At 58.4% G+C, this 23,964-nt stretch overlaps 1 protein-coding gene across 3 annotated transcripts; it reads left to right on the top strand.

Annotated features, from left to right (window-relative positions):
- The first annotated feature begins 4,236 nt into the window (after positions 1 to 4,236).
- On the top strand, positions 4,237 to 20,470 carry MDFI (MyoD family inhibitor). 3 transcript variants are annotated; one of them, XM_045777052.2, is made up of 5 exons: positions 4,237 to 4,321; positions 5,863 to 5,949; positions 13,362 to 13,544; positions 16,521 to 16,745; positions 20,142 to 20,470. In XM_045777052.2, exons 2-5 carry the CDS (start codon positions 5,874 to 5,876, stop codon positions 20,396 to 20,398), a joined length of 741 nt encoding a protein of 246 aa, XP_045633008.1. In that variant the 5' UTR covers positions 4,237 to 4,321; positions 5,863 to 5,873; the 3' UTR covers positions 20,399 to 20,470. The 3 variants fall into 3 exon arrangements, with proteins under 3 accessions (XP_045633008.1, XP_045633007.1, XP_045633009.1); XM_045777051.2 differs by lacking the exon at positions 4,237 to 4,321 and adding an exon at positions 5,535 to 5,728; XM_045777053.2 differs by lacking the exons at positions 4,237 to 4,321; positions 20,142 to 20,470 and adding exons at positions 5,535 to 5,728; positions 17,462 to 20,131.
- The last annotated feature ends 3,494 nt before the right edge of the window (positions 20,471 to 23,964 follow it).

Genomic DNA, 23,964 nt, shown 5'->3' with positions numbered 1-23,964 from the left:
TAAAATACTCTTACCATATGGTGCAGCAATCACGTTCTTGGTATTTACCCAAATGAGTTGAAAACTTATGTCCACCTGCACATGAATGTTTATAATGGCTTTACTCGTAATTGCCCAAACATGGAAGCCACCAAGAAGATGTCATTCAGGAGGTGAGCAGGGAAAATAAACTGTGATACATCCGGACAATGGAACGTTATTCAATACTAAAAAGAAACGAGCTAGTAAGCCATGAAAAGACACATAAGAACATTACATACACATTACTAAGTGAAAGAAGCCAATCTGAAGAGTCTGCAAACTATATGCTCCCAACTACATGACGTTCTTGAAAAGGCAAAACTTGAGAAGGATCAGTGGCTGCTCAGGGATGGGGAGAGGAGGGATGAGTAGGCGGAGCCCACGGGGGTTTAGAGCAGTGAAACAACTCTGTCTGATACCATAGCAGTGGATATATGTCACTATACATTTGTCCAAACCCATAGAATGCACTCCACCAAGAGTGAACCGTCATGTGAGCTATGGACTTTGGGTGATATGTGATAGATGGGAACTCCCTGTACTTTGTGCTCAATTTTGCTGTAAATCTGAAACTGCTCTAAAAAATAAAGTATTTTTTTTAATCCAAATTCTGGCATGTCCAGAAAATCTTGACAGGTTTATTTATAATTGTTATGAAGTTGAATTACCAAAAAAAAAAAAGAGAGAGAGAGAGAGAGAGAAGAAGAAGAAGAAGAGGAGGAGGAGGAGGAGGAGGAGGAGGAGGAGGAGGAGGAGGAGGAGGAGTTTGGAGATCACTGCAAGAGGACATTCATATGTGCATAACAGCTCGGAATTAACTAAATGACCACAGGGATGAAGGGGAAGAGGTCCTGTGTGGGGGTGGAGGACCAGGGATGTCCTGAGCCACCTCCTCTCTCCCAGGGAAGATGGCGCCCCATGGAGGGCGGCGGGGCTGGAGCAAGTTGCATAACCTCTCTGTGTTTTGGTTTCCTCCTCTGCGAAATGGGAGAAATATCAGTATTTAATATTAATTGACATTTACTACTGTGAATACTGAATTGGCCAATTAATGCAAAGCGCTGTTGGCTGTGCCTATTGCCTGGGAAGCATTGCGTCATACTCAGAACCACAGACACGGTGCTGCCGTTGGAAGCTCCCCGCACCTGCTGCGGGGCGAGCACTGAGGATGGAAGTATGGGCAAGACAGTTAACGTTTACAGAGAGACAGTCATGCCAGGGGCTCATTTAATCTCTACCCCACCCCCCGCCCCTGCTCAGGGATGAGGTAGGAACTCTCCTTCCAGAAGGGGCAACTCAGAAAGTTCAAGGGATTTGCCCAAAATCACATAGCTAGGTAGAAGTGACTGACCTGGGCTGCAGATTGGGGGTGGGGGTGGGGGGTTCCATGACACCAAACCAACTCATTTCTACTCTGCTACCTGCCTGGTATCGCCAAGTACCAATGAGACAGAGATGGGTTGCAGAGTGCCCTGTCTCCATGTTCGGCAAGCAGCTTGGGGGTGGCGACACCTTAGGAAGAATATCACAGTTCCCTCCATGGTCAGGAATTGGAATGAGCACGTGGCCTCAGAAAATGTGACACAAGTCCCAGCTACATCTCCTGCTAGTTGTGTGGCCATGAGCAAGTCACTTTACCTGGGCCTAAGTTTCCTCATCTGTAAAATGGGCATGATAACTATCCAGCCCGTGTGGATTTTCAAGGAAGCAACAGATCTAGAAATGTCTAGCGAGGGGCTGGCCTAGAGAACATACCCAACTCAGGTTTACTGAATGTGACATACCACCAGGAATAGAAGCGAGGGATAGAATCAGGCCCGGGGGCTGGCTGAGCTCCCCTTATTCCGTCACATGTCATTTCTTTCAGGAGAAGGGCCTCAGGGAGGGGAGCTGGAGGTTCTCAGTGCTGATCCAGCAGCCTCCCCCACCACACACAAACACACCCCCTTCTACACAGGCCTCTGCTGGGAGGTTGCGCCATCGTGTCCTGTCCCCCATTCTCCCGGGCATGGCAGAGACCACAGCTGTGGTCCAGCTGCGGAATCCAGCCCAGCCGCCCCGCTCCCGAGCAGCCCTGTGCCAGAGACAGGAAGCCGGGAGGAATCCTGCACGCCTGCTGGACACTGGGAAGGGGTGGACACCAGGGGCTGGAGCCAGGCCAGGCTTGGGAGTGCACTGTGTGCGCAGGACTATAAGGGAGAGCTGTGCAGGGTCACTGTCACCCTTCGTTGCCTGGAGGGCTCTGGGTGGGGGAGCGGATTAGGATAAGCCCCCCGGAGGCTGGAAAGAGCACTGATTTGGGAGTCTGGAAACCCGGAATTTAGTAAGATTTTGCCCCTCACTCACTGTGTGACTTGCATTAGGCCCTTTCCCCCTCAGGCCTCTTATGAAACTGGAACTATCTACGGAGCTGTCTGGGGCAGACACAATTCTGGGGAATACACCAGCAGACAAGGCAGTGTCCCCTCTCTCCTGGAGCTTCCTTCTGCCAATAAACAAGCAAATGTAATAGAAAACAGGGTGGAAAAGTCTATGAAGAAGAATACAGTGGGGTGAGGGGACAGTGAGGGGTCCAGGATGGCCTCTCTGAGAAGGTGTTGTAAGCAGAGGAAATGCGGAAATGAAGAAGGGGGCCATAGGAAGATCTAGGGGAAGCACATTCTGAGCAGAGAGAAGAGCAAGAGCAAAGGCCTTGCGGCAAGCACATGAGGCAAGTAGAAAAACAAACCCAGGAAGCAGCTAGGCTGGAAGGGAATGAATGAGAGAGATGGGCACAAGGGTAGGAAGAACCCATCTAAGGGAGACTTGAGGCCATGGTAAGGACTCAGCATTTTACTCCAAACTGATCAGGGGGGGCTCAGGAAAGCTAGGCCTGGGCTGGGGAGCAGAGCCTACCTGGTGTTGTGTGTGAGTAGGTGGAAGGGGCAACTTAAATCTCTGCTCATTTACCCTGGGGTCCTAGCCAGGTGCTTCAGGAAGAGTGGTGTTCAGGCCTAGAGTGGTCAAGGCTCTCTGCTCCGGTGCACAACTTAAAGGGGCATCAGGAAACTCAGTAATGAAGATAAGCAATATTTTCCTGCAATATGTCTAAAAATCAAAATTATTGCAAAAAATCCACAATGCACAAATTGCCAACATTTTAAATCAACACAGGCTCTAAGCTTGCACTTGCAAGATCCTGTCTCACTGGCTTCACTCTAACCCCAGCCCTGGTTTCGATAAAACTTTATTTATAAAAATAGACAGCTGTCTGGCAGGGCTGTGATTTGCTGATTTTTTAAATACTAAAATATTGGATTAAAACGTTATTTATGTCGGCACCCTTCTAAATTTTGCGCCCTAGCCAAGTGCACCATTTACCTTACCCTAGTCCTGGCCCTGGGTAACAGTGAAAGGATTGATCTCCACACCAAGGGCCGCAATGTTCATCCTTCCTGAGGCTCAGAGAGATGAACAGACTTCTCCAGGGAAACATGAGGTTGGTGGGGCTGGAATGTGAACTGCAGTCCCATGCCATGCCGAGGCCCACCACCTGGCCATCACATCGGACTGTCCTGGAATGTCGATTTGTTTAAAAACTTTTTATTCAAGCATAATAGGCGTACAAAAAAAGTGCCTGTACCCTAAATGTTCACCTTGCTGAATTTTCACAAACTGAGCGCACCTGTAAAACCCCCGTGTGAGATTCAGTTTAAAGCATATTTTCTATTTCCAATAAACCAAACATATTAGTTAGGACTGGGCCAGATTCCTAGGACTTGGAGCTCAAGCAGGCAATTTACAGTAAGGATGGGGGTTTAGGGGCGGGGATAGAGAGTGAGAAGGGGTGCATCGCTAGGGTCTGTGGTTGGGGAGGGGGGCCTGTATGCCGGAGAGGACAGAGAGCGAAGGCGGGGGCTGCCCTGGAGAAAACTCCCCCCCCCACCACCACCCTTGGAGGAGGGCGAGGCCCGCGCCACAGGCCCAGGTAAGCCGGTAAGAATGCAGCAGTCGCCAAGCCCGGGCGCGGGTGCGTCCCGGTGACTCAGCCCTTGCCAGGAAGGGGGAGTCCACTCTGCTCTCCGGAGCTCCCAGACAGCAGCCAGATCGGAGCTGGCTCCCGGGGCGCCAGGCCAGGGCCCCGCAGCTGGCAGCCCGGCCCGGGGAGCGGGACGCTGCCTCCCGGCCCGGGAGCCCTCCTTCCGGCCGCAGCCACCTGGGCTCATCGCAGGGACGCGGTCGCGGGTGGCGAGAGCTTGGCGAGTGCCGTGGGGCCACGGCCGTCCCGGCCACGACGGCGCCGCAGGGGCCTTGGTGCTGCGTAAGTAGCGACTGCGGGGGCTGAAGGAGGCCAAGGAGAGGCCCCGAGTCCCTCACTTGGCCCCCCGCGTCCCAGCCCCCTGCTTCAGGCCCAGGCTGGAAGGCGGGACTTGGGGAACTGGCCTGGCGCCGGCGCCGCCGCCGCCTCCCTAATTGCTCGCTGGCCAGCGTGGTGGGGCGCCCAGACTCGGCTCCGAGGCGGCCCGGGTCAAGTGTGGCCGAGACGCTGGCACCCCAGCGGCGGCCCCACCTGAGAATCATCCCACGGGCGCGCCCAGACCCAGCCGGCGGGCCGCAGGCTCCAAGCCCTCCCCTATTCTCGGGGACCTGGCCCCGGGGTCACGTTGAGGGTCCTCGCCTCCCTCGGGCTGCCCGACGGCGGCTCCTCCCTGTCCCCACGGCCCCGAGGAAGGACCCAGCTCACAATTCCAGATGTGCCGTCGGGCTGTCCCTGCTTGGAGGGGCCCCTTCTCTCCTCTTTCCCGAGCACCCGCAACTTGGAAGGCCTCGGATTCCGGTTTGGAGCCAAAAGAAGGGAGAACCTCTCTTTGCCTCCAGAGTTGGTCCTCGCACACAAATTCCCACGCACAGCTGGCAGGGCTGGGGGGATTAGGGATGCTCGGGGCTGCTAGTAGGACGCGTGAGGCTAGATGGTCACTAACCGGATTTCCCGGCGGGACAGCTTCTGGTGGGGTGGGCGCGAGGTCTATGAGCCCTCCGCCTTGGGCGGAGACCGACGGGGTAGGCGAAGGGTGCCCGAGGACCTTGATCACTCCCATCTTTGGGACTACGAGATTTGGGGCCACAATTATTCAGACAATTGGCTCGAGGTGGTTGTGGTCAGAGAGGTTTCTCTCTCTCATTCTCCGGATTTTCTGCAAACTTTTGCAGAGTTTAGGGCAGAAGGCGAAGGCGCAGCTCCTCGGGTGGCCCCTCGGGGCGCTGGGCCTAGGGGCTAGCGGAGATTTGGGGAGATTGGGCCCAGCTCCGAGGTCGCGGAGGAAACGCGCGGAGTCGGCTTCCTGTGGGGGCTCGGGCCGCGGCGCCCCGAGGACAGACGTGTCCGGCCCAGGCAGCGCCAGGCCCGGCGAGGGGAAGGGACCTGGGGGGGAGGGGGCGACGGGGAAGGCGAGGAGGGGGCGGGGAGAGGGTGGGCCTGGAAGAGGGGAAGGGAGAGGCGAGCGGGGGAGGAGCAAGGGGGCTGGAGGGAGAGAAGGAAGAAGGAAGGGGGCGAGCGGCGCGAGCTGGCGCCGAAATGCGAGAGAGGAGCGAGTGAGAGGGGAGGGGGCGCGGGGCGAGAGGCGAGCAGCCTAGCGGCGCCTCGGCTGGGGCGCCCTCCGCAGGCGCGCATGGCAGCCCCCGCGTGGTGATCCCCGCGGCCCGAGCGAGTAGCGCGCAGCTTGCACGAGTAAGTTGGTCGGTGGCCGCGCTGGAAGGGGGGGAGGCGCGCGACTGCTGCCGGATCACCCCCTGCGCGTCCCCCTCTCCCTTGCTCGCGCGAGGGGAAGGTCGGCCCCGCCCGCTGAGCCCTGTTTTCTGCAGGTCCCGGGCCGATGTCCCAGGTGAGTGGTCAGCGCCCCCCTCACTGCGAAGCGCCCCATGGAGCCCCCAGCGCAGCCCCGGGCCCAGGTAGGACCACGGATGGAGAGCGAGGCTGGAACGGAGCGGGGCAGGCGGCCGGGCCGGGGAGGGGGGGAGGTTCGGGGAGTTGGTGGGGGATTTGCTAATTTTCACTCTTCCTCCCTGAGACGGGGGAGACGGTTCTGGGGAGCTTGGGTGGAGGTGGGGGTGAGGATACTGGGTATCTGGGTGTCGGGGACCCGGTCCAAGGAGAGTGGAGGGCTGCGGTGATGGGGGCAGGGCCGAATGGAGACGGCGTCTGCGCCAAATTGGCTCCAACTACCCCCACTCCCAACACCAGACACACACACCGCGGTGTCTGTCCGTCTGGGATTTGTGTCCCAACCGTTTCTGCCCAGTGTGTAAATATTTATGGGGGCCTCAGGCGGGGCTTGGGGTGTCTGAGTCTCTCCTTCCCTTCCCCCAACCCAACGAGAACCTAGCGCTTCCCGAAAACTTTTGTCCGCCGAAAACTGCTCCAGGACCCGGCCCCTCCCCCTCCTTGCCATCTTGTCTCCCTCGTCTTCCTCCCCACCCGGGCCTGGCCTGTCCCCGCCGCTCCCACCCTGCAGGCGCGCGCGCGCTCGCGTGCACACGCACACACACACACGCACGCGCGCGCAAGGGCCCACAGCCGGGGTGAAATACCCCTAGCCCCAATTCACAGGGTCTGTAACCTCTCTGGTATTCCTGCAGGAGCCTCCCAACCCTGGAAGGCTTTGTGACTCTTGGAGGGGTATGCGGTGGGAGCCCTGGGGCTGTGGCTCTCAGTCCTTTCTCCCGCCTGTGCCCATGAACGCTGAGGCTCTCAGTGGCATGCAGGGCCAGGGAGAAGTCAGGAGCAGCTGGGATTTGTTCAGGGGCAGCGTGGTGGAGAGCAGGAGTCTAGGCCCGGATTTCGGGACTTCAGTCCCAGCTGTAGGTTAGTCTCTTTTCTTTTGACTTCCTCTCACCCCCCCCCCCCACTCTCCCTTTCTCACCTCTTTGAGTCTCAGCATAAGAAGGTCTGGTGCTGGACCTCTGACACGAACTCCCTGCATGGCCTTGGACAAGTTGCTTCCCCCCTCCGTCCTCCGTCTCCACATCTGCCCATAGATGCCTGTGTGCCCATTGGAGAGGCCCTAGCTCCCCAGGTCTACCTGCAGCACAGCCAGGCCCAGGCTGGAGGGCATCTCCTGCAGCAGAGCGAGGACAAGTGGGAGATGGCTGGCCAAGGGCCAGCACATACGTGGGACTAATGTTTCTGCTGAGTATCCCTGCTAGCCCTCAGATTCTCTCCTCTTGGTGAGGCCCCTGGAGCAGAGACTTCTGGGAGATGAGCCCCTCCAAGAAGTAGACTCCAGCCTGGAGAGAGAGGTTGGGGCGGGACCAGGAAGGATCTTTCTCTGTGTCTGGGAACCTCTCTCCCTCTTGGCCTCTCTCACCCCTCCTCACTTTCTGGGCCTCTCCTCTCCCACCCTCTCCCTTTGCACTGCCTGCTTTCTCCGCTTGTCCTTTTTCTCTGCTCTCCCACCCTACCTCCTTGCAAGATCTCCTGCCCTGTGTGACCCGTTCTGAGTCCCAACAGGGAGAGGAGGGACTCAATGTGCTGAGGCAGAGTGGGCCACCTGGAAGCGTAAAGCCTTAGGCTGTAACTCGAGGCAACCCGCCCTCCAGAGGCCCAGAGAGCCCCCTCCCCAGCCTGGGCCGGGCCAGACAATGTGGCTTTCATAACTCGAGGAGGCCTGGCTCTGCCGCCTTGGGAGAATGAGCCCTGCTGCCCAGGAAGCCCAAACCGCAGGAGACCCAGCCAAAACCCCACAGACGCCTGAAGCCGAGACCAGAATCCCCCACACTCCCTGCAGAGCGCTGACAGAACAGCAAGGCTGGAGCACTGCCCCTGGGAGCCTGGCTGGCAGAGCAGCCAGGGAGCAAGTCACCCCCGCCCTCAGCTGCCCAGGATGCAGACTGGGTGCGAGGGGACTTGGGGCACCTCTGATTGGGACAGGTGGCCAAGCCCCCACACCATGGCTCCCTCCAGTGCCTCCTCCCCACCCACCCCTGTGAGCCCTGGAGAGCCTGGCTCCCTAACCCACAGCAGATTTCTGTCCAGCACCGAGGCGTCACATTCCTGCTCTTGGTTCTAAATTGAATTTCCTGGGGAATTGGAGCCTTCAGACCTAAAATAAAACCAACCCGACCCAGCCTCACCAGGCAGCTCAGGCCCTCTTCAGTCCTCAGCCCGGTGGCTAGGACGGGGACTGGTGTGTCCCAAGTGCGCATCCAGTGAGCCCAAATTCTCACCTCCTTGGGGTTTGGAGCCAAGTGCCACCCCTAATCCTCACCCCCTCATTCTATCTTCTTCCCCTGACTGGGGCATTCCCAGTTCTAGGACTCTGCCCCAGCAGTGGACACTTGCTGAGTGCCCACTGGGGGTGCAGAGGTGAATGCCGACACCACCCCAAGGGAGTGAGCTAGGGAGGGCTGTGGTCTGCTGGAGGTGCTAGGATTTCACTACCAAATTCTAAGTAATAAGAGAATGCTAAGTGGGTGCTCAGTTCTCAATGGATGGGCCACTCCAAGGAAGGACGGTTGGCTTGAGTGGGCCCTGAATGGTAGTTTGGATTCGGGGCGTGGGAGAGGAGAGGGTTAGGACCTGGTCAAGAGGAACAATGTAAGCATGGAGGGATTGGTCAGAAGGCCCAGTGGTGACCTGGGGCCATGGAGAGGTCAGGCTGCCTGGAACTAGGATCCCTGTCCATTCATCAGGTTGAAGATATAGCCTGAGGCCTTGAATACTGGGCCAAGGAGAGATGGGAGTGTGGGGTTCCAGTCACTGCTCTCTGAGCAGCGATCCTGGCTCTCTCCAGAGACGGTCAGCGCTCCAAGAGGGAAGCTTGGATCCACTGTCCACAAGACAATGGAGGTCTGGGCTTGGGTGACCCGAGATTGGAGCTCCAGAACGAGGGTCCTGTGGGCACTTCCCAGGCTTGGAGTGAACCCATCCCACCTGGAAGAGGTCCCCTCCATTCTTCGGCCCAGGAGCACCCCTCACCTTGGTGGACAGCAGGCAGCCAGAAAGAGCCCACAGGGCTCCTGCTGGAGTTTTGAGTCTTTCGGCCTTCCCTCCTGGGCTTATGGATTTCTTTTTTAAGATTTTATTTATTTATTAGAGAGAGAGTGAGAGAGTGAGCACGAGCAGAGGGAGAGGGAGAGAGAGAAGCAAACTCCCTGCTATGCAGGGAGTCCGATGATGTAGGACTCAATCCCAGGACCTAGAGATCATGACCTGAACCGAAGGCAGACGCTTAACCAACCGAGCCCCCCGGGCACCCCAGACTTATGGATTTAAATAGTACCCGTTTCCACTGCCTCCTGGGAGGTCTTTCCAGAACTCAGGGCACTGGCTCCATCCCTATCCTGTGTTACGGAAGAAAGCGTACTGAGGCATAAGGGGCTGCTGCCTTTCTATCCCCTCTTGTAGATAGAGACCCTAGAAAGAGCTGCGCGGCAGGGGCTTCTGCTCAGAGATGCCACCGGCATGTGTGACCACCTGTGCACATTAGACAGAAGTGGCCCTCTGCTCAGACGGAGCAGGAACAGGGATACAGCTGGGTGGGCAGATGGGCGGGAGGATGGGGCCCTAACCAGGGACTCCGGCGCCACCCCCGCCTCCTGCCGGCTTTGGTAGGCACCTTTATGCCAAACATGAATTGCACATCCACACAGATTTTGTGTGGCTGTGCTGGCCACCGCTTCCTTCCAGCCCACTCTGCATCTCTCCCCTCTTGAACATTCCTCCGGGAGCTTCTCCACAGAGATGTTCTCCCCTCTGTGGCTGAACAGCAGGGGCTCATGTCACAAGAAGAAATATGAGGCTCTTTTGGTCTCTTGATGGTTGAGCCCTGGTGCTCCACTTGTCTGACTTTTCTGCTCTGCGTGCTTCCAGGGAGAGCTGTTTCTCGGCATCGGGCCCTCTGGGTTGTGTCTCGTTCAGAGCTCCATCTTCCCACCACTTCTTAATGCCTTCTCATTCTGCTTCTGTGTCTCTGGGCACTCAGCACGGGTTCCTCCTCTGCCCTCAGTGTCACATCTGCCGGGTCGCCTCCTGGCTCCAGGAGACCTGTGTCTCCGTGTTTCCAGATCACGGTGAATGGACTGGATTGTCTTTCCTCCCGGATATCTTTCCGAAGTCTGAGGCTCACCCTAGAACGGCAGGTTCCCTGCAGTAGGGCCTCCTCGAGACATGGTCTGGGCTCTCTACTTGTCCCCCTTGGCCTCAAGGTCACCAGCCCTATAGGTTACCTACAAGGAGAGGCTGCCAGAGAGTGGCGACAGTGGGGGAGGAGGGCAGAGATGGGGATCAGTCTCCCTAACCCCTCTGTCCTGCCTTCATCCCTCCCCTACCCTAGAGGGGGGCCAAGATAGCTGCGGTCCTGGTTCCTCCTGTAAGACCAATGGTGTCAGCCCTGTGCATCCCAGTGACCTCAGGAAGGAGACTGGGAAGCGACCAGAGGCTCCAGTTCTCTAGGCTCCCCAGCCTCAACACCGCCAAACACTGTGGCTTCCCTTACTCACGCTGCAGCCGCTTACCCCAGGGTGTTGGCTCCTGCTACTCTTCTGGAAATGTCCTCCCCGCCCCAACGCACATGCACGCACACCCCTGGGATGAGTGCCCAGCTTCTGTGGCTCCACAGCCCTGGTGTACCTCTTGCCCCTCGGTGTACGTGAATGCCCCCCACCCCCCCAGACAGCTCCTGAGACAGTGACCTCCTCTTCCTCATTTTGGTCTACCCAGCACTTGACATATTGCCAGGAGCATCATAGCTGCTTAATAAATGTTAAACCAAACAGCACAGGGAGGGAGGGGGAGGGAGGCGAAAAGGAAGGAAAGGAGAGGAGAGGAAAGGGAGGACAGGAAGGCAGGGAGGGCAGGGAGGGAGGGAGGAAGGAAAGAAGGAATGAAGGAAGGGGGGAGGAAAGGAAGGAAGGGAGGGAGGGAGGGGAGGCGGGAGAGGAGGGAGGGAAGGGCGGGAGGGAGGGAGGGAGAGAGGCAGGGAGGGAGGGAAGAAGGTGGGTGCATGGACCTGAGCATTTCATTTACTCTTGGAAACCCTGAGGGATAAGCAGGAGGAACCCCCCACACACACCCTTTACTCACAAGGGAACACGAGTCTGGTGACTTGCCCAGGTTGGTTACCAGTAAAAGCCAGGGCTTGGGTCTTCCAGCTCCTCGCTGGTCTTCATTACACCACACGGGAGACAGCGCTGCCCGTCAGGGCCACACCACGGTGCTTCTAGGGCCAGAGGCTGGAACTGGGCAGGCCCCTCCCTTCCTAGGAATTAGGACCAAGGGCTGAGCCTCCCTCTTCATGCCAGCTTGGTGTTAGCCCCCAGGAGCCACGGCTGAGCTGTTGTAGCCCAAACTCAGGCTGGGAGAGGCATCACCCAGCAGGCGTCGCCCCCCCTGCGTGTATCTGGACTCCCCTGCTCCCCCTGTCCCAGCCCCCCCCATCTTCCAAAAGCCATTTGACTCCTCTCTCATGAACCCAGGAGTGAGGGGGCTCTCAACTGGCCCAAAGAGTGTATGGGGCAGGACAGAACGGATTTGTCCCTTCCCGGAGCAGCTGGGGTCACTGCAAGGGATGCCCAGCCTATGACTCTGCTGCCCTCCTGAGCTTGCAGGAGCCCTGTGCCCCTCTCCTGCTCTGGCTGCTGTCTCCGCAAAGGGCCTGTGGTTCCGCCCTCCCCCCCCCCCCCCCCGCAGGTGTGAGCACGTCCATCGGGCCTGCTGTCTCTGTGCTACCTACCTGGGTCCCCTGGGGCCTGGTCCCCCTGGCCATGGGGGACAGGGATCTTGGGAACAAGAATTGCTCAGGGCCCAGGGAGGGGAGCAGCTGAGCCCCTGGATGCCCCCCCCCAGGCTGCTCCCAGCCCCCAGACCTGCCTGCTCCGCCCTCACTGGCTCCCCTGCGGTGGCCTCCTGCCTCCAGTCTTGGCGGGCTTCTCTTGGAGACAGCTCAGAGAAGGCCAGTGCGTGTAGGCCCTGTGTTCTCTGTGATTGAGTCTGTTTCTATTTCCAAGACTAGTCTTTGTCTATCTGTCAGTCGCCCTGGGCGTGTCCCTGTCTTGGTCACTTTGTGTGGTGTGCACAGGCGGGTGGTGATGGTTTAGTCTCTGGGTTCCTGCCCTTTCTTTTCCTCCTCTGTCTGCCTGTGCCCTTGTGGTCTCTGTGTCCCTCTGAGTCTCTCATTTCTATGTCTCCCCTGCTCCCAACATGGCGGGGGGTGGGGGGGCACTTCTCAAAGCCTCTGTCTACCCTGACTGCACAACTGGGGGTCTGATGAGAGGCACGGGCTGCACCCTACACCCTGTCGTTGCTGGCCTGGCCCTGGCCCATGATCCCTGAACTCACCCTCCCTGCTCTCTGCTTACCCTCAGGCCTTCCTACACCCCTGCTGGCACAGAGGGATGGGAGCTCAGGCCCCTTTCTGCCTCCCTCCCCCACCTCCCATCCCCCCTAATCTTTCCCTGGGCCCAGGGGGCCCTAGTCTTGCTGCCTCAGGAGCTGTGGGTTTGAAGGTGGCTCCATTTCTGCCTTCCGCCCACCCTGCGCAGAGGGGCTGAGCTGGTCACTGTAATTACATGTGGCTGCGGTCCGCCTCTTCCCAGCCTCTTGGGCCAGCTCCCTGCCTCTCTTCCTGCCTGGCCTCTCCACCTCGGGCCCATCCTTCTCCTCAGGCCCGGTCTCTGACTCTCTCTCTCCCGCTGTCATCCCCTCTCTCTGACCTGGCTTCTGGCTGTCTCTCTCTCTCTCTCTCTCTCTCTCTCTCTCTTTCTCTCTCTCTCCCTGCCTGCTCTGCACTCCCTTCTCTGTCGCCCCTGCCTTTGTCCCCATCCTTCCCTGCCTCCCCCTCACTGGCTTTGCTGAGTCTCCCTCCTGTCCCAGGCTGTCTGTCCCTGGGGTTTCTGGGGGCTCCCTCCTTCGGTGCCCAGTCCTGCCTTCTGATGTCTCTCTCTGCTTCTGCCTTTCACTGTCCCTTTGATTCTTTCCCTCTCCCTGTCCCTCTGGATGCCTCTCCCTATCCCTCCATCACTGGCCATCTGTGTGTCCTCTCCTGCTCCATGTTTCTCCCCACGTTCCTTTCTACCTCGCCTCTCTGGCCCCGCTTCCTGACAACCACACAGACACAACAAGTGTGCGGGTGCGCACACTCATACACACATATACACACACAGCCTTGATCACTCCTGGCTTGCGTTTTGGGAGCTTCCTATGTTGGAGCCTGGCACCGTTGCCAGATAGGGAAAGGGCTGAGTAGCTGGTACAAAGAGGCCGAGAATGAGGACTCCTGGCATTCTGGGCTGCGGGAAGGGGACCGGGGCTGTGCAGACAGGAGGGCACTGGGAAAATATACCTTGGTCGTGTGCTTTTTCTCTAGCCCAGACCCCATCCCTCCTGCCTGGGCTGGAGGTAGTAACCGGATCCACTCACCCTGCGGAGGCAGCGCTAGAGGAGGGCTCCCTGGAGGAGGTGGCAGCCCCCATGCCCCAGGGCAATAGCCCTGGGGCCCCTCAGCCCCTGGACAGCACTGACCTCGATGTTCCCACAGAAGCTGTGACACGTGAGTCCTAGGGGGCCGGGAGGTGAGAGTGGTAACATGTGGGGGTCACACTAGGAAATCCTATCCCTATGGGCTGGCGGAAATACAGTGGGTGCCCGTGGGAGTCTAGCACTGGGCCAGAACCTTGAAGTGTGGGCAACGGAAAGGTATAGGACACGGTCAGTATCCTTTCTGTCTAGGAAAGAGACCTCCGCATACAAAATGATTAATATAATATTAGTTCACGAGGAGGGTGGATGGGCTCCAGGCAATATGGTTCAAGAGCAGAGGGCGTGGTGCCATATGAAAGGAAAAAAAGAGCTGGGGGTGCTGAGGGCCCTGAGCCAGAGTCCGCTGCATCCCCACCCTTCAGGGTATCGAGGGTCAAAAGGAAAGAGAGAAGCCCCCAGTTACTCTGAGCAGAAAGGAGCCTATTCCCAGGCTTGGCTCAAGGCCTCCTAGGAGGTCCTGGGAGGGAGAGAACTCTCGCCCCTCACCCTCAAGAGCAGGGGAAGGGGCGGCCAGGGCCGTTTGAAATTAATAAGAAGATCCACAAAATGTATAGACACATTTGCACTTTCCAACTTTCTTTGCTGGAATGATCTCACAGACTTCAAACTAGCCTGTCGTGAGGCAGCAGGACAGCGAGTGCCAAGTCCATTTTACAGATGAGGAAACTGAAGCACGCAGAACCACTCAGCCCGGACACAGCTGGGGCACTCAGGTCTCCTGGCCCAGTGCTCCTTCCGGGGCCTGTCTGCTCAGCTGGCATGGCTGAGCAGGGAGCCGCATTCGGCCAGGGCATCTGGGGCCGAGCTGGACTCCCTGGAAGTCAGGGTTACTGAATCCTGCTAGCGCACGGCCCTCAGCCTCCTCTACACACACCCACCAGCAGAACTGAGAGAAAGAGGTCAGCGCCGTGGCCGCAGAGGAGGGGGCCTGGATGGGAGTTGCACAGACAGCTCTGTGTCTATGGGCCCGAGTGTTTGCTCTGTGACTCAGCCCCCACGGCCACCCCCACGGCTATGGCCACAGGCAAGCTCTGTGTCTGCCCGAGCCTCCCAGGGCCCTCAGCTTACCACACACGCCCGCCCTCCGGTCGCTGTGCCCATGTTTAGGCATCGGGGCAGGGGGCGCGGAAGCTGGCCAAGCACTCAGGCCGGTGTCCCGCCGTGGGGCCGAGAGGTGGGAGCAGGATGATTCAGGCCTGCTGCTTCCCGCGGCCTTACCCCTGTTTACCCAGATGCAGGCGCCAGCCACACCTCAGGGCCAGAGGCTCCCAGCGCGGAGCTTCTCCAGAGCCCTGTCTTCTGTGCTCTCCTGACTCCCCACCTGGCCCTCGGCTCCTTTCTCGCAGCCTCCATCCCCTCCCTGCTCCACTTCCTAGCTGTGGGACCTTGGCCTCCGTTTTTTTTCATCTGTGGGATGGGCCCACGAGGGTAGATCTATCAAGATGCGTAAAGAAGCTACTCTACAGAAAGCCCTTGGCACAGTTGGCGCCTAATAACAGCCCCAACGTGTACGGTACGAGTTACAAAATGAGTGATGGCTGCGATAGGAGCAGCTTAGTCCCCAGGCCTTCATCTCCCAGCCTCTGCCCTGCTCTGCGCTCTGCGCCCCAGCTCTTGGCCTCCAGGCTGGGCCCACGTCTGACACTTTCGAGCTGTGGGACCTTAAACAAGTTCCTGTACTTCTCCGGGACTCAGTTTCCTCGTTTGTGAAAGGTGGATAGCGTCCTAGGGACAAACTGAGCGGGTTCGTGAGAGAATGGCGTGTGATGCGGTTGGAAGGGTGGCTGGCGGGCCGGAAGGTGCTCCATGATGTGATGGCGTCACCACAGTCCTGTCGTAGAAGGGGCCCAGCCCTCTGTGTCAGGGCAAGCGCCGAGGCCACCTCCCCCTCTCCTCAGCCTCCAGCCGCCACCACCCCAGACACCTCCTCCTCCTGTAACTCAAACCCAGAGGCCTGGGGGGAGTCGGGGACCCACACCCCAGTGCCTAGGAGATGGAAGTGCCCAACATTTATGCCTTTACAGAGGGTCCCGCCCAAGAGCTGGCAGCCCTGAGCAGCCAAGGGGGCCTGCAGTTGCCCACGTCACAGTCTCAGTCCCCTCCCCCAAACACACACACACCCAAACACACACACATCTGCGCCCATCTCTTGGAAACAGAACCGTGACCTCCAGGTGAGCAAACCTGGGGTCAGGAAAGGGACTGGGTGCTTTGGGGGGATCCCCAGGGCCAGCTTCCCTGGACCCCACTGATGAAGCCAAAGTTTGGTCCCTCAGCCTGAGATGGGGACTCAGGGAGTTCCTGGCCTCGGGGATCCCCCACCACGGGCCTCTTTTCCCTTCTCTCCCCTCTCACCCAGACCCTCAGGGCCCCCTAGGAGACTCCGCCAGCCACCCAGCAGAGGCAGACGGGGCAGGGAAGCTGGGGTGAGAGAGAAGAGATAGAGGGGCTGCTCTGAGGCACCCCTGGAGCCCAGGGCCAGGGCGTTCATCTCCAAACAGATGTTTCCAATAAATCACCCAGCACACCAAGGGCAAAAACAGCTGGGGGCTTGGCAGGGGCCGAGGTGAAGGTTAACTGCTTCACTGCTGTCCCTCTGTGCCCCAGCCAAAGAGTCCCTACCCCTCCGCCCTGACCACCGCCACTCTTGCCAGAACCCCAGGACCCCAAGAGCAAGAGAATGGATTTCACGTGGGTAAGAAGGTGGGGTCCAGGGCTCTGAGACCCTCCTGTTGCCTTGCACCTCTGTCTCTTCTGGAATGAGCACTGGCCTGGGGGTCATGAGCCAGGCTCAACTCTACTATTTCCTTGTGTGCCTCTGGGCAAGTTGGTTCTGCTCTCTGGGCCTCAGTTTTCCCATCTGCGGAATACAAGGCCGGTTAGGTGACATGTGGCGAATCTAACAATGAAGCAGGCAGGTTTGGGGCAGAGCTCTGGGAGGCTGTGTGTCCCCCACCCCCGCTAACCTCTCTCATCATCTCTTTAGGCCAGCCTCAGGGGAACCCCTTGAGCTGTACCCCACTAGTGGCGAATGGCTCAGGCCACCCCTCAGAGCTGGGCAGCGCCAGGCGGGCGGGGAGCAGTGCCCTGGGTGGCCCCAAGGCCCACCGGAAGTTGCAGACGCACCCATCTCTCGCCAGCCAGGGCAGCAAGAAGAGCAAGGGCAGCACGAAATCTACGGCCTCCCAGATCCCCCTCCAGGCGCAGGAAGGTAAGCACCCCCTCTCCCCTCTCCCCTCTCCCGGGGGGAGGCCTCCCCCTCCCACGCCGGGCCCCTCCAAGCACGAAGCAGGGACCGGCAGCAGCGTCTTCACGGGGCTGTGGGTTAGAAGCACAGGCTCATCCCTTCGCCAGGCCTCTGGGGTCTGAACCTTTGGGTGGAGCCCAGGAGACCGGATTTTTTTTTTTTTTTTTTTTTTAGAGCTCTCATGTATGTTTATTTATTTATTTATTTATTTTAAATAATGATTTTTTATTATATTATGTTAGTCACCATACAGTACATCCCCGGTTTTCGATGTAAGGCTCGATGATTCATTAGTTGTGTATAACACCCAGTGCACCATGCAATACGTGCCCTCCTTACTACCCATCACCGGCCTATCCCATTCCCCCACCCCCCTCCCCTCTGTAGCCCTCAGTTTGTTTCTCATAGTCCATAGTCTCTCATGTTTCATTCCCCCTTCTGATTACCCCCCCTTTCTTTATCCCTTTCTTCCCCTACTGATCATTCTAGTTCTTATGTTCCATAGATGAGAGAAATCATATGATAGTTGTCTTTCTCTGCTTGACTTATTTCACTAAGCATTATCTCCTCCAGTGCCGTCCATGTTGTAGCAAATGTTGAGAACTCATTCTTTCTGATTGCTGAGTAATATTCCATTGTATATATGGACCACAACTTCTTAATCCAGTCATCTGTTGCAGGGCATCTCGGCTCCTTCCACGATTACCCCAAAGATACAGACGTAGTGAAGAGAAGGGCCATATGCACCCCAATGTTCATAGCAGCAATGTCCACAATAGCTAAATCGAGGAGACCGGATTTTAACACTGGCTCCGGGGAATCTGGCCAACAACACCTGCTGGGGAAAGTGAGGCGTATCTGCCTTCTCAAGGCCAACCCCTGCCCGTCCACGCTCTCCCAGAGTTGCTGTAACAAGGAATAAAAGCACCAGGGCCGCGCCAGCATAAGTCACTGCATTTCTGGAAAGAAAACTTTCCTCAAGGCGTGGACCGCCTGTTCAGTGAGAGCAGAACACCTGGCAGAATAAAATGAGGCACCATCGGAGACTTACTTGGGGGTGTGGCGAGGGCTGCGCAGAGTGGTGGGAGGGCAGAGAACCCAGATACAGCAGCCGTTGTTCCCGCAATACGAGGGTCCTCGGCCCAGCCACCCAGGGCAGCCCGCTTCCCCGCCCCAACGGGCATTAATTCGGCGAGGTTGACGGCTGCCTGTAGCTTAGTGGTGCTTGACCTTCGCCCCAGAGTTTTTAAGTGCGTCCTGTCCACGTTCGGGGACCCCAGCCTGGTCCTCTACAAACAGGATTCAGTGTACACATTTGCATGTAACGTGTTCATCGGCTTCCCAGAGAGCGGATTCTGCCCAACAGTCTTAATTATGAAGGGGATGTTCATTCATTTAAAAATGTACTGGGCGTGTGCTATGAGCCGGGCACTGTGCTATGCACTGGGTACCCAGTCCCTGGCCTCACAAGGCTCTCATGAGAAAGACAAACAGGTCGTCACCATCCGGGGTGATAAATACAGAGGTAAAGCCACACACAGGAGATTATGCAAACACAGGGGACACCCACACCAGCCCAGAAAGCTGGGGAGGGGAGTCTGGGCTGGGTCCGGAGGTGTCTGAGCAAGCCTAAGCGCTGAGTAGGAGGATCTAGCCAGGGGAGCATTAGCTCAGAAGTGCGAAATGCTAGCTCGGCTAGATGAGGAAATTCTAGGTGAGGGATGGGGGGAGGTGAGACTCCCAGCAGGCAGGGGCTGCAAGGAGGTCGGAGGCACCTTGTAAACTGTGCACTGGACTTCGACTTTATCTGGAAGACATGCAGCGCCTGGGTGGCTGAGTCAGTTAAGGGTCTGACTCTGGATTTCAGCTCTGGTCATGATCTCAAGGTCTAGGGATCAAGCCCTGCCTCCAGCTCCGTGATTTGTGTGGAGTCCGCTTAAGATTCTCTCTCTCCCCCTCTGCCCCTCACCCCCACACGCTCAAGGCATGCATGTGCACTTGCTCCCTCTCTCTCAAAAAAAAAAAAAATGTTTATCTGGAGGGCAATAGGGAGCCATTGAAGGATTTTAAACAAGGTAGTGACTTCATGGGATTTGCATTTGAAGAGAACTTCCTCCTACAGTTTGCAGGTAGGTGGCAGGGGTTGTAGCTGTAGGAGACCCCAGTCCCTCCACACAGAAAGGGAGTGGGAGAGTCAGACCTTCCACGGCAGTGTGAGACCCCCACAGGACCAGCAGCCTGTGCCAGGGGCCCACCTGGCCAGGGAACCTGGCTGCTCGGCTGCATGCCCAGCCCCTGGGGGTGGGTATCCGCTCAGCATCCTGGCTGCCCAGAGGGCGGGTCAGAACAGGGCTCCAGAGCCAGCCTGCCTGCGTTTGGTTCCCAGCTCCACCACTCCCCAGCTGGCTGCCCAAGGGTAGACCGGCGCATTCGTGCACTTACATCTATTTCCTCAGCACCTCAGAGTCCTGCGCCTTCTGGGGACTTGTAACCTATCAGTGACTGCAAGGGACAAAGATACCTGTCCTTGGGGAGCTTCCGTTTCAGTAGGAGGAGAAAGCCCCGTAGTGCCATGGCAGGTGATAAGTCCTCCCCTGCAGGAAAGGTGGGAAAGGTGGGCAGGCCAGGGCAAGCGCCTGAGGGTGCTGGGGTGGGGCGGGTTGCAGTATTAAAGAGGGTGGTCCCTGAAGGCCACCGCAGAGTGATCCCCGAGGACAGAGTGTGGGAGGAGACCAGAACTTACCCTAGGGAGGTGGAAGCCACCCGAGGGTTCTGAGCACAGGCCGAATGCACTGGACTGAAGTTTGGCAAGGGTCCCTCTGGGCTACTGTGTGGGGAGTAGACAGAGAGAGGTAGTCAAAGGTGGGGGCTGAGGCGACCAGAGAGGCTGTTGCAGTTGCCCAAGTGAGAGATGAGCAGAATGGCAGGATTCTGGGTATATTCTGAAGCATGCCTCAGTTTCTTCATCTGCAGAGTGAGGCTAAGAGCCGCTCCATCTCTGGGAGCTGTAGCAAGTTTAAATGAATTTCATTCATGCCTAAACACTTAAAAGAGTAACCGGGAAGTGCTAGGATGCGGATTTGGTAAATAAATGACTAAGGGTGGTGAAGAGCAGACCGCTTGGGTTCAGACCCTGGAGGCTCAGACCCTCGCTCTGCAGCTTAGTGCCCAGGTGCCTGTAACTCTGTGCCTTGGGCTCGTGAGCCGGGAAAGCTGGGCGCCTCACATTCCCCATGTGTCCGAGCAGTGGGAGGGGAGCAGCGGGAGGGGAGCGGAGCACTGGGCAGTGAGCCCTCTGTGGCGGCTGGGGCTCTCGCCCCTGGCTCTCTCACCGGCCCTGGGCCCCGCCCGTGCCCGCAGACTGCTGCGTCCACTGCATCCTGTCCTGCCTGTTCTGTGAGTTCCTGACGCTGTGCAACATCGTCCTGGACTGCGCCACGTGCGGCTCCTGCAGCTCCGAGGACTCGTGCCTCTGCTGCTGCTGCTGCAGCTCGGGCGAGTGCGCCGACTGCGACCTGCCCTGCGACCTGGACTGCGGCATCGTGGACGCCTGCTGCGAGTCGGCCGACTGCCTGGAGATCTGCATGGAGTGCTGCGGGCTCTGCTTCTCCTCCTGACCGCCGCCGCCCCCGCAGCGCCCCTCGCGCCCCTCGCGCCCCTCGCGCCCCTCGCGCCCCTAGCGCCGCGGCCCGGGGGAGGCTCCGGGGAGGGGGATGGGAGCGGAGCCGCCGCAGTGCCACCTCCTCCTCGCGGCGGCGCCCACGAGGTAGGGGGGAGGGGGAGGGAGGGGGAGGGAGGGGGTGCCGGGGAGGGAGCCGAGCCTGGCCCCACCGCCTGGGCCGCAGAACACTGTGAAAGTGGGGGGCAGGAACGGGGGGCGGGGGGCGGGGCGGCGGGCTGTGCGCCTTGCTACCTCTCACGGCCGCTGGGGCCCGCCTCCCGCCGCCCAGGCTCAGCAAAATGTGAAGTGAGACATCCCAGCCCGCCCTGGGCCAAGCCCTTCCCCAGTCTCCTTACAGGGCCCTCCCTGGGGGGTGGGGGCTGACTCATACAGTGACCCCCCCGCGGCCCCCCAGAGGGCAGGGCTGGGCCAGGAGGGACAGGAACGGTATAGAAAAGACTGGAAGGGGAGAGGGAGGGAATGGAGGGTGGGTCTGTCGTATTCGTTGCTGTAAATAAAGTTATTTGTCCATCTCAGATCTCCTCAGCACTCATGAGTAGTGTCCACGGACCCCGAGTCTCAAAAGCAAACACTCCTCCCCCCCCAACACAAAACACCCAAATGATGGAGGAGGCCTCCCTGCCCTCTGGGGTCCCTTCCCCCCTGCATGTCCCCCCCCACCAAGGCAGGAAGAAGAGGGGATATTCACTCCCCACCATTATTTCCCTCTTCCCGCCAAAGGGAGGGGGAGCCCAGGGAGGGAAGAGTTAACCCTTGGCATAGAATTAATTAACAGCAGATGTGTCCAGGTTTTGATTAATTAATCTCCTGCTGACTCCTGCTTCTGGAAGCCCTTCCACATGATGGCTCTCAGAGGCTTGGGTGCTGCCCATGTTGGTGGCAGAGCAGTGCCCGGGGAGGGGACAACTCTGGCCCGTTGCAGCCTGGGCTTGCTCCTGGGCCACGCTGGGAAGCAAGTATGGCCTGAGTGGAGGTCACTCAGCCCAGCCTCAGTCCCCTGAATGTCAGGGGATTCAGGGGCCCAAGGAAGAAGAAAATCTGCTGGACTAGCAGAAGCCTTGGAGGCCCTATGGCCAGCGCTCTTGATATCTGCGGGGAAGGCTGCCCTGGGCACCGCAGGAGGGAGCTCCCACAGTGGAGAGAGCTGGCTGGACTGAGCCCTCCCACCCCATCCTGGGCCTGGAGGAAGCCAGGAGCGGTCCAGGGTGAGTGAGGGGACTGTCCCGAGTTTGGACCAGGATCACCCTGAGGAGAAGACAGGGCTGAAGAAGGCCTCTTAAAGTGGAGAAATTGGTGGGCACTGCTTCCAGGACAAAGGCTGGAGTGACCCGGAGGGATTCTGGAAGGAAGGAGGGAGCTCAGAAAAAGGGCCAGATGAAATGTGAACTCTCTTAAGAAAGGCCATATGGGGGAGCAGCCCATGACTTTGGGAGGGGGGTGCAGTGGCAGCAGGATGAGGTAATAAGGGGGTGAGAAAGACTGCCCAGACCACCGTGGGCCCCCCCTCAACAGGTACACAGCCCTCAGTTGGCCAACAGCAAGGTTTTCCTGACCTTAGGATCTCGTAGGAAACTCAGGACACAGAGAGGAAGGGACCTGTCCAGGGTCACATAGTCAAGACCAAAGCCAAGAGAGAAGCCCTATCTGCTCAGCCCTGCAATGTTATTTATCTATCTGTCCGTCTGAATGTTTGTGCTTAGGTCCTGCACACCCAAAGTACCAAGGTCTCCCCTGTGCATACACAAGCATATACGCCTATTTTCTCTTTTTTTCCTATTTTACAAAGATGTCAAAATTCTACGCACATTGTCCTGCACTGTTTTTATCACTTGGCCCTTTGTCTGGGGGATCTTCCTCAGCACAGTGAAGACCAGCCTGGAGTCTCACGGAAGGACCAGCGGCAGCGACCCCGTGACCCAGCTCCTGCTTAGCCCCTTGCCTTGATTCCTCTACGACAGACAAGGCTGCGCGGACGCGTCCCTTTCCATGAACAAGCTGTGTCTGTAGAACATTCCTAAAGGTGGGATTCCGACAGCGCCACTCCTCTCGCTGCTGTGGCTCCCGGTCCTGAGGAGGGCAGACCATGGGGGGAGGGGGGCTTCCATGCAGTCCCTGCTCCACCTCACGTCTTCCCCAAGCTGGGGGCCTAGGTTAGGGAGGCCGGGAGGAGGGACGCATGACCAGCTTGAGGTCTGGTCCAGGTGGGCAGGAAGGCCCCCTCCCCGGCCCACTCCCCTCCTGGGGGCTGTGGCAGGAAGAGGCGCCTCTCCAATCCAAATAGCGATTTCCTGCTGCAGGCTCCGGGCTGTTTTCTTTAGGACAGTGGCTGAAACCTGAGAGGCTGAGCTGGGTGGGGGCAGGACAGGGGCAGGGTTCAGCCAGCCACCCCCCTCCACACACACACCCAGCACACACACACACACACACACACACACACACACACACACACACACTCCCACCCACAGACTCTCCTTACAGTTACATACTCACATACATTCCACAAAGTCACACACACCACACTCTCATACAACAGCGCACGTACACGTATGGGCACTCAGGCTCTTCCCATTTCAGAGCCTGCAGCCATGGCCACCCTGCTCAGCCTGGGGCTGTGCTGCAGAGCCTCTGTCCACCGCGCCACCCCCCCCCCACGTCCCCCAGCCTTGCCCACTTGGCCCTCATCTGCTCATCTGGGCTGAGAAGCCAATGGCATTTGTCTTCGAGGCCACCCATCCACCCACCCAGTCCTGCCCAGATACCCTACCAAGCCCTAGTTCTGGACCCTTCTTCCCCTCCACTCCAGAGCTGTTCTCTATTGGCTCCCCAATCTGCTTGCCGCCCGGCTGGTCTGAGCCAGGTATCTGTTCTAGGCCTGGCTCTGCTGTGGGCCCCAGGGAAGAGGCTCTCTCCCTTGGCCTCAGTGTCCTTATGCAGACCATGGAACATCCATGAGACTCTGGAAATGTAATGGTTGCCACAGTGCTCAGGGAACTAGCCCGGCTCTCTGGTTTTCCTTCCTCTATGGAGCAGGCCACCAGCCCCCTTTTGCCCCGGGAGATTTCTTGACTGGCAATCCTCATGCCCTGAGTCGTCTAACCTAAGACAGGCATTACTACACTTATGGGAGGAGAAGGTGGTGAGGCCAAGTGGCCTCTGGCCAGGACTGCCCGTGACCATTGGGTGAGCTCGTGTGCCAGACTCATAAGATTTTGCCCCAGGACCGAGCAAGTAGCTAAGCTAGGGGCTGGCTAATGAGGGGAGCGGTGGTCAGCTGGCCCCTCTGCCTGCATGGCTTCTAGCAGCCTCTCTCCATTCTTTGGCACATTTAATTGGCATTCCCCATGCTGGTACCCAGAGCTGGGCAAACTGAGCCTCAGGCCCTACTGATCCCGTGGCCCCAGGGCTGCCAGGATGGGACACCTGTTAGCCGCCTCCATGCTGGATTGCCTGCAACCAGTCATGCCCTGGAGCCTTTGCCAACTACCCCCCACCACCACCACC

This window comes from Ursus americanus, chromosome 29 (genome assembly GCF_024610735.1).
Source record: "Ursus americanus isolate L20-20 chromosome 29, mUrsAme1.1.p, whole genome shotgun sequence".
Lineage (NCBI taxonomy): Eukaryota > Metazoa > Chordata > Mammalia > Carnivora > Ursidae > Ursus > Ursus americanus.
Note: the sequence above shows the minus strand (reverse complement) of the source record. Positions and strands in the feature narration are given on the sequence as shown.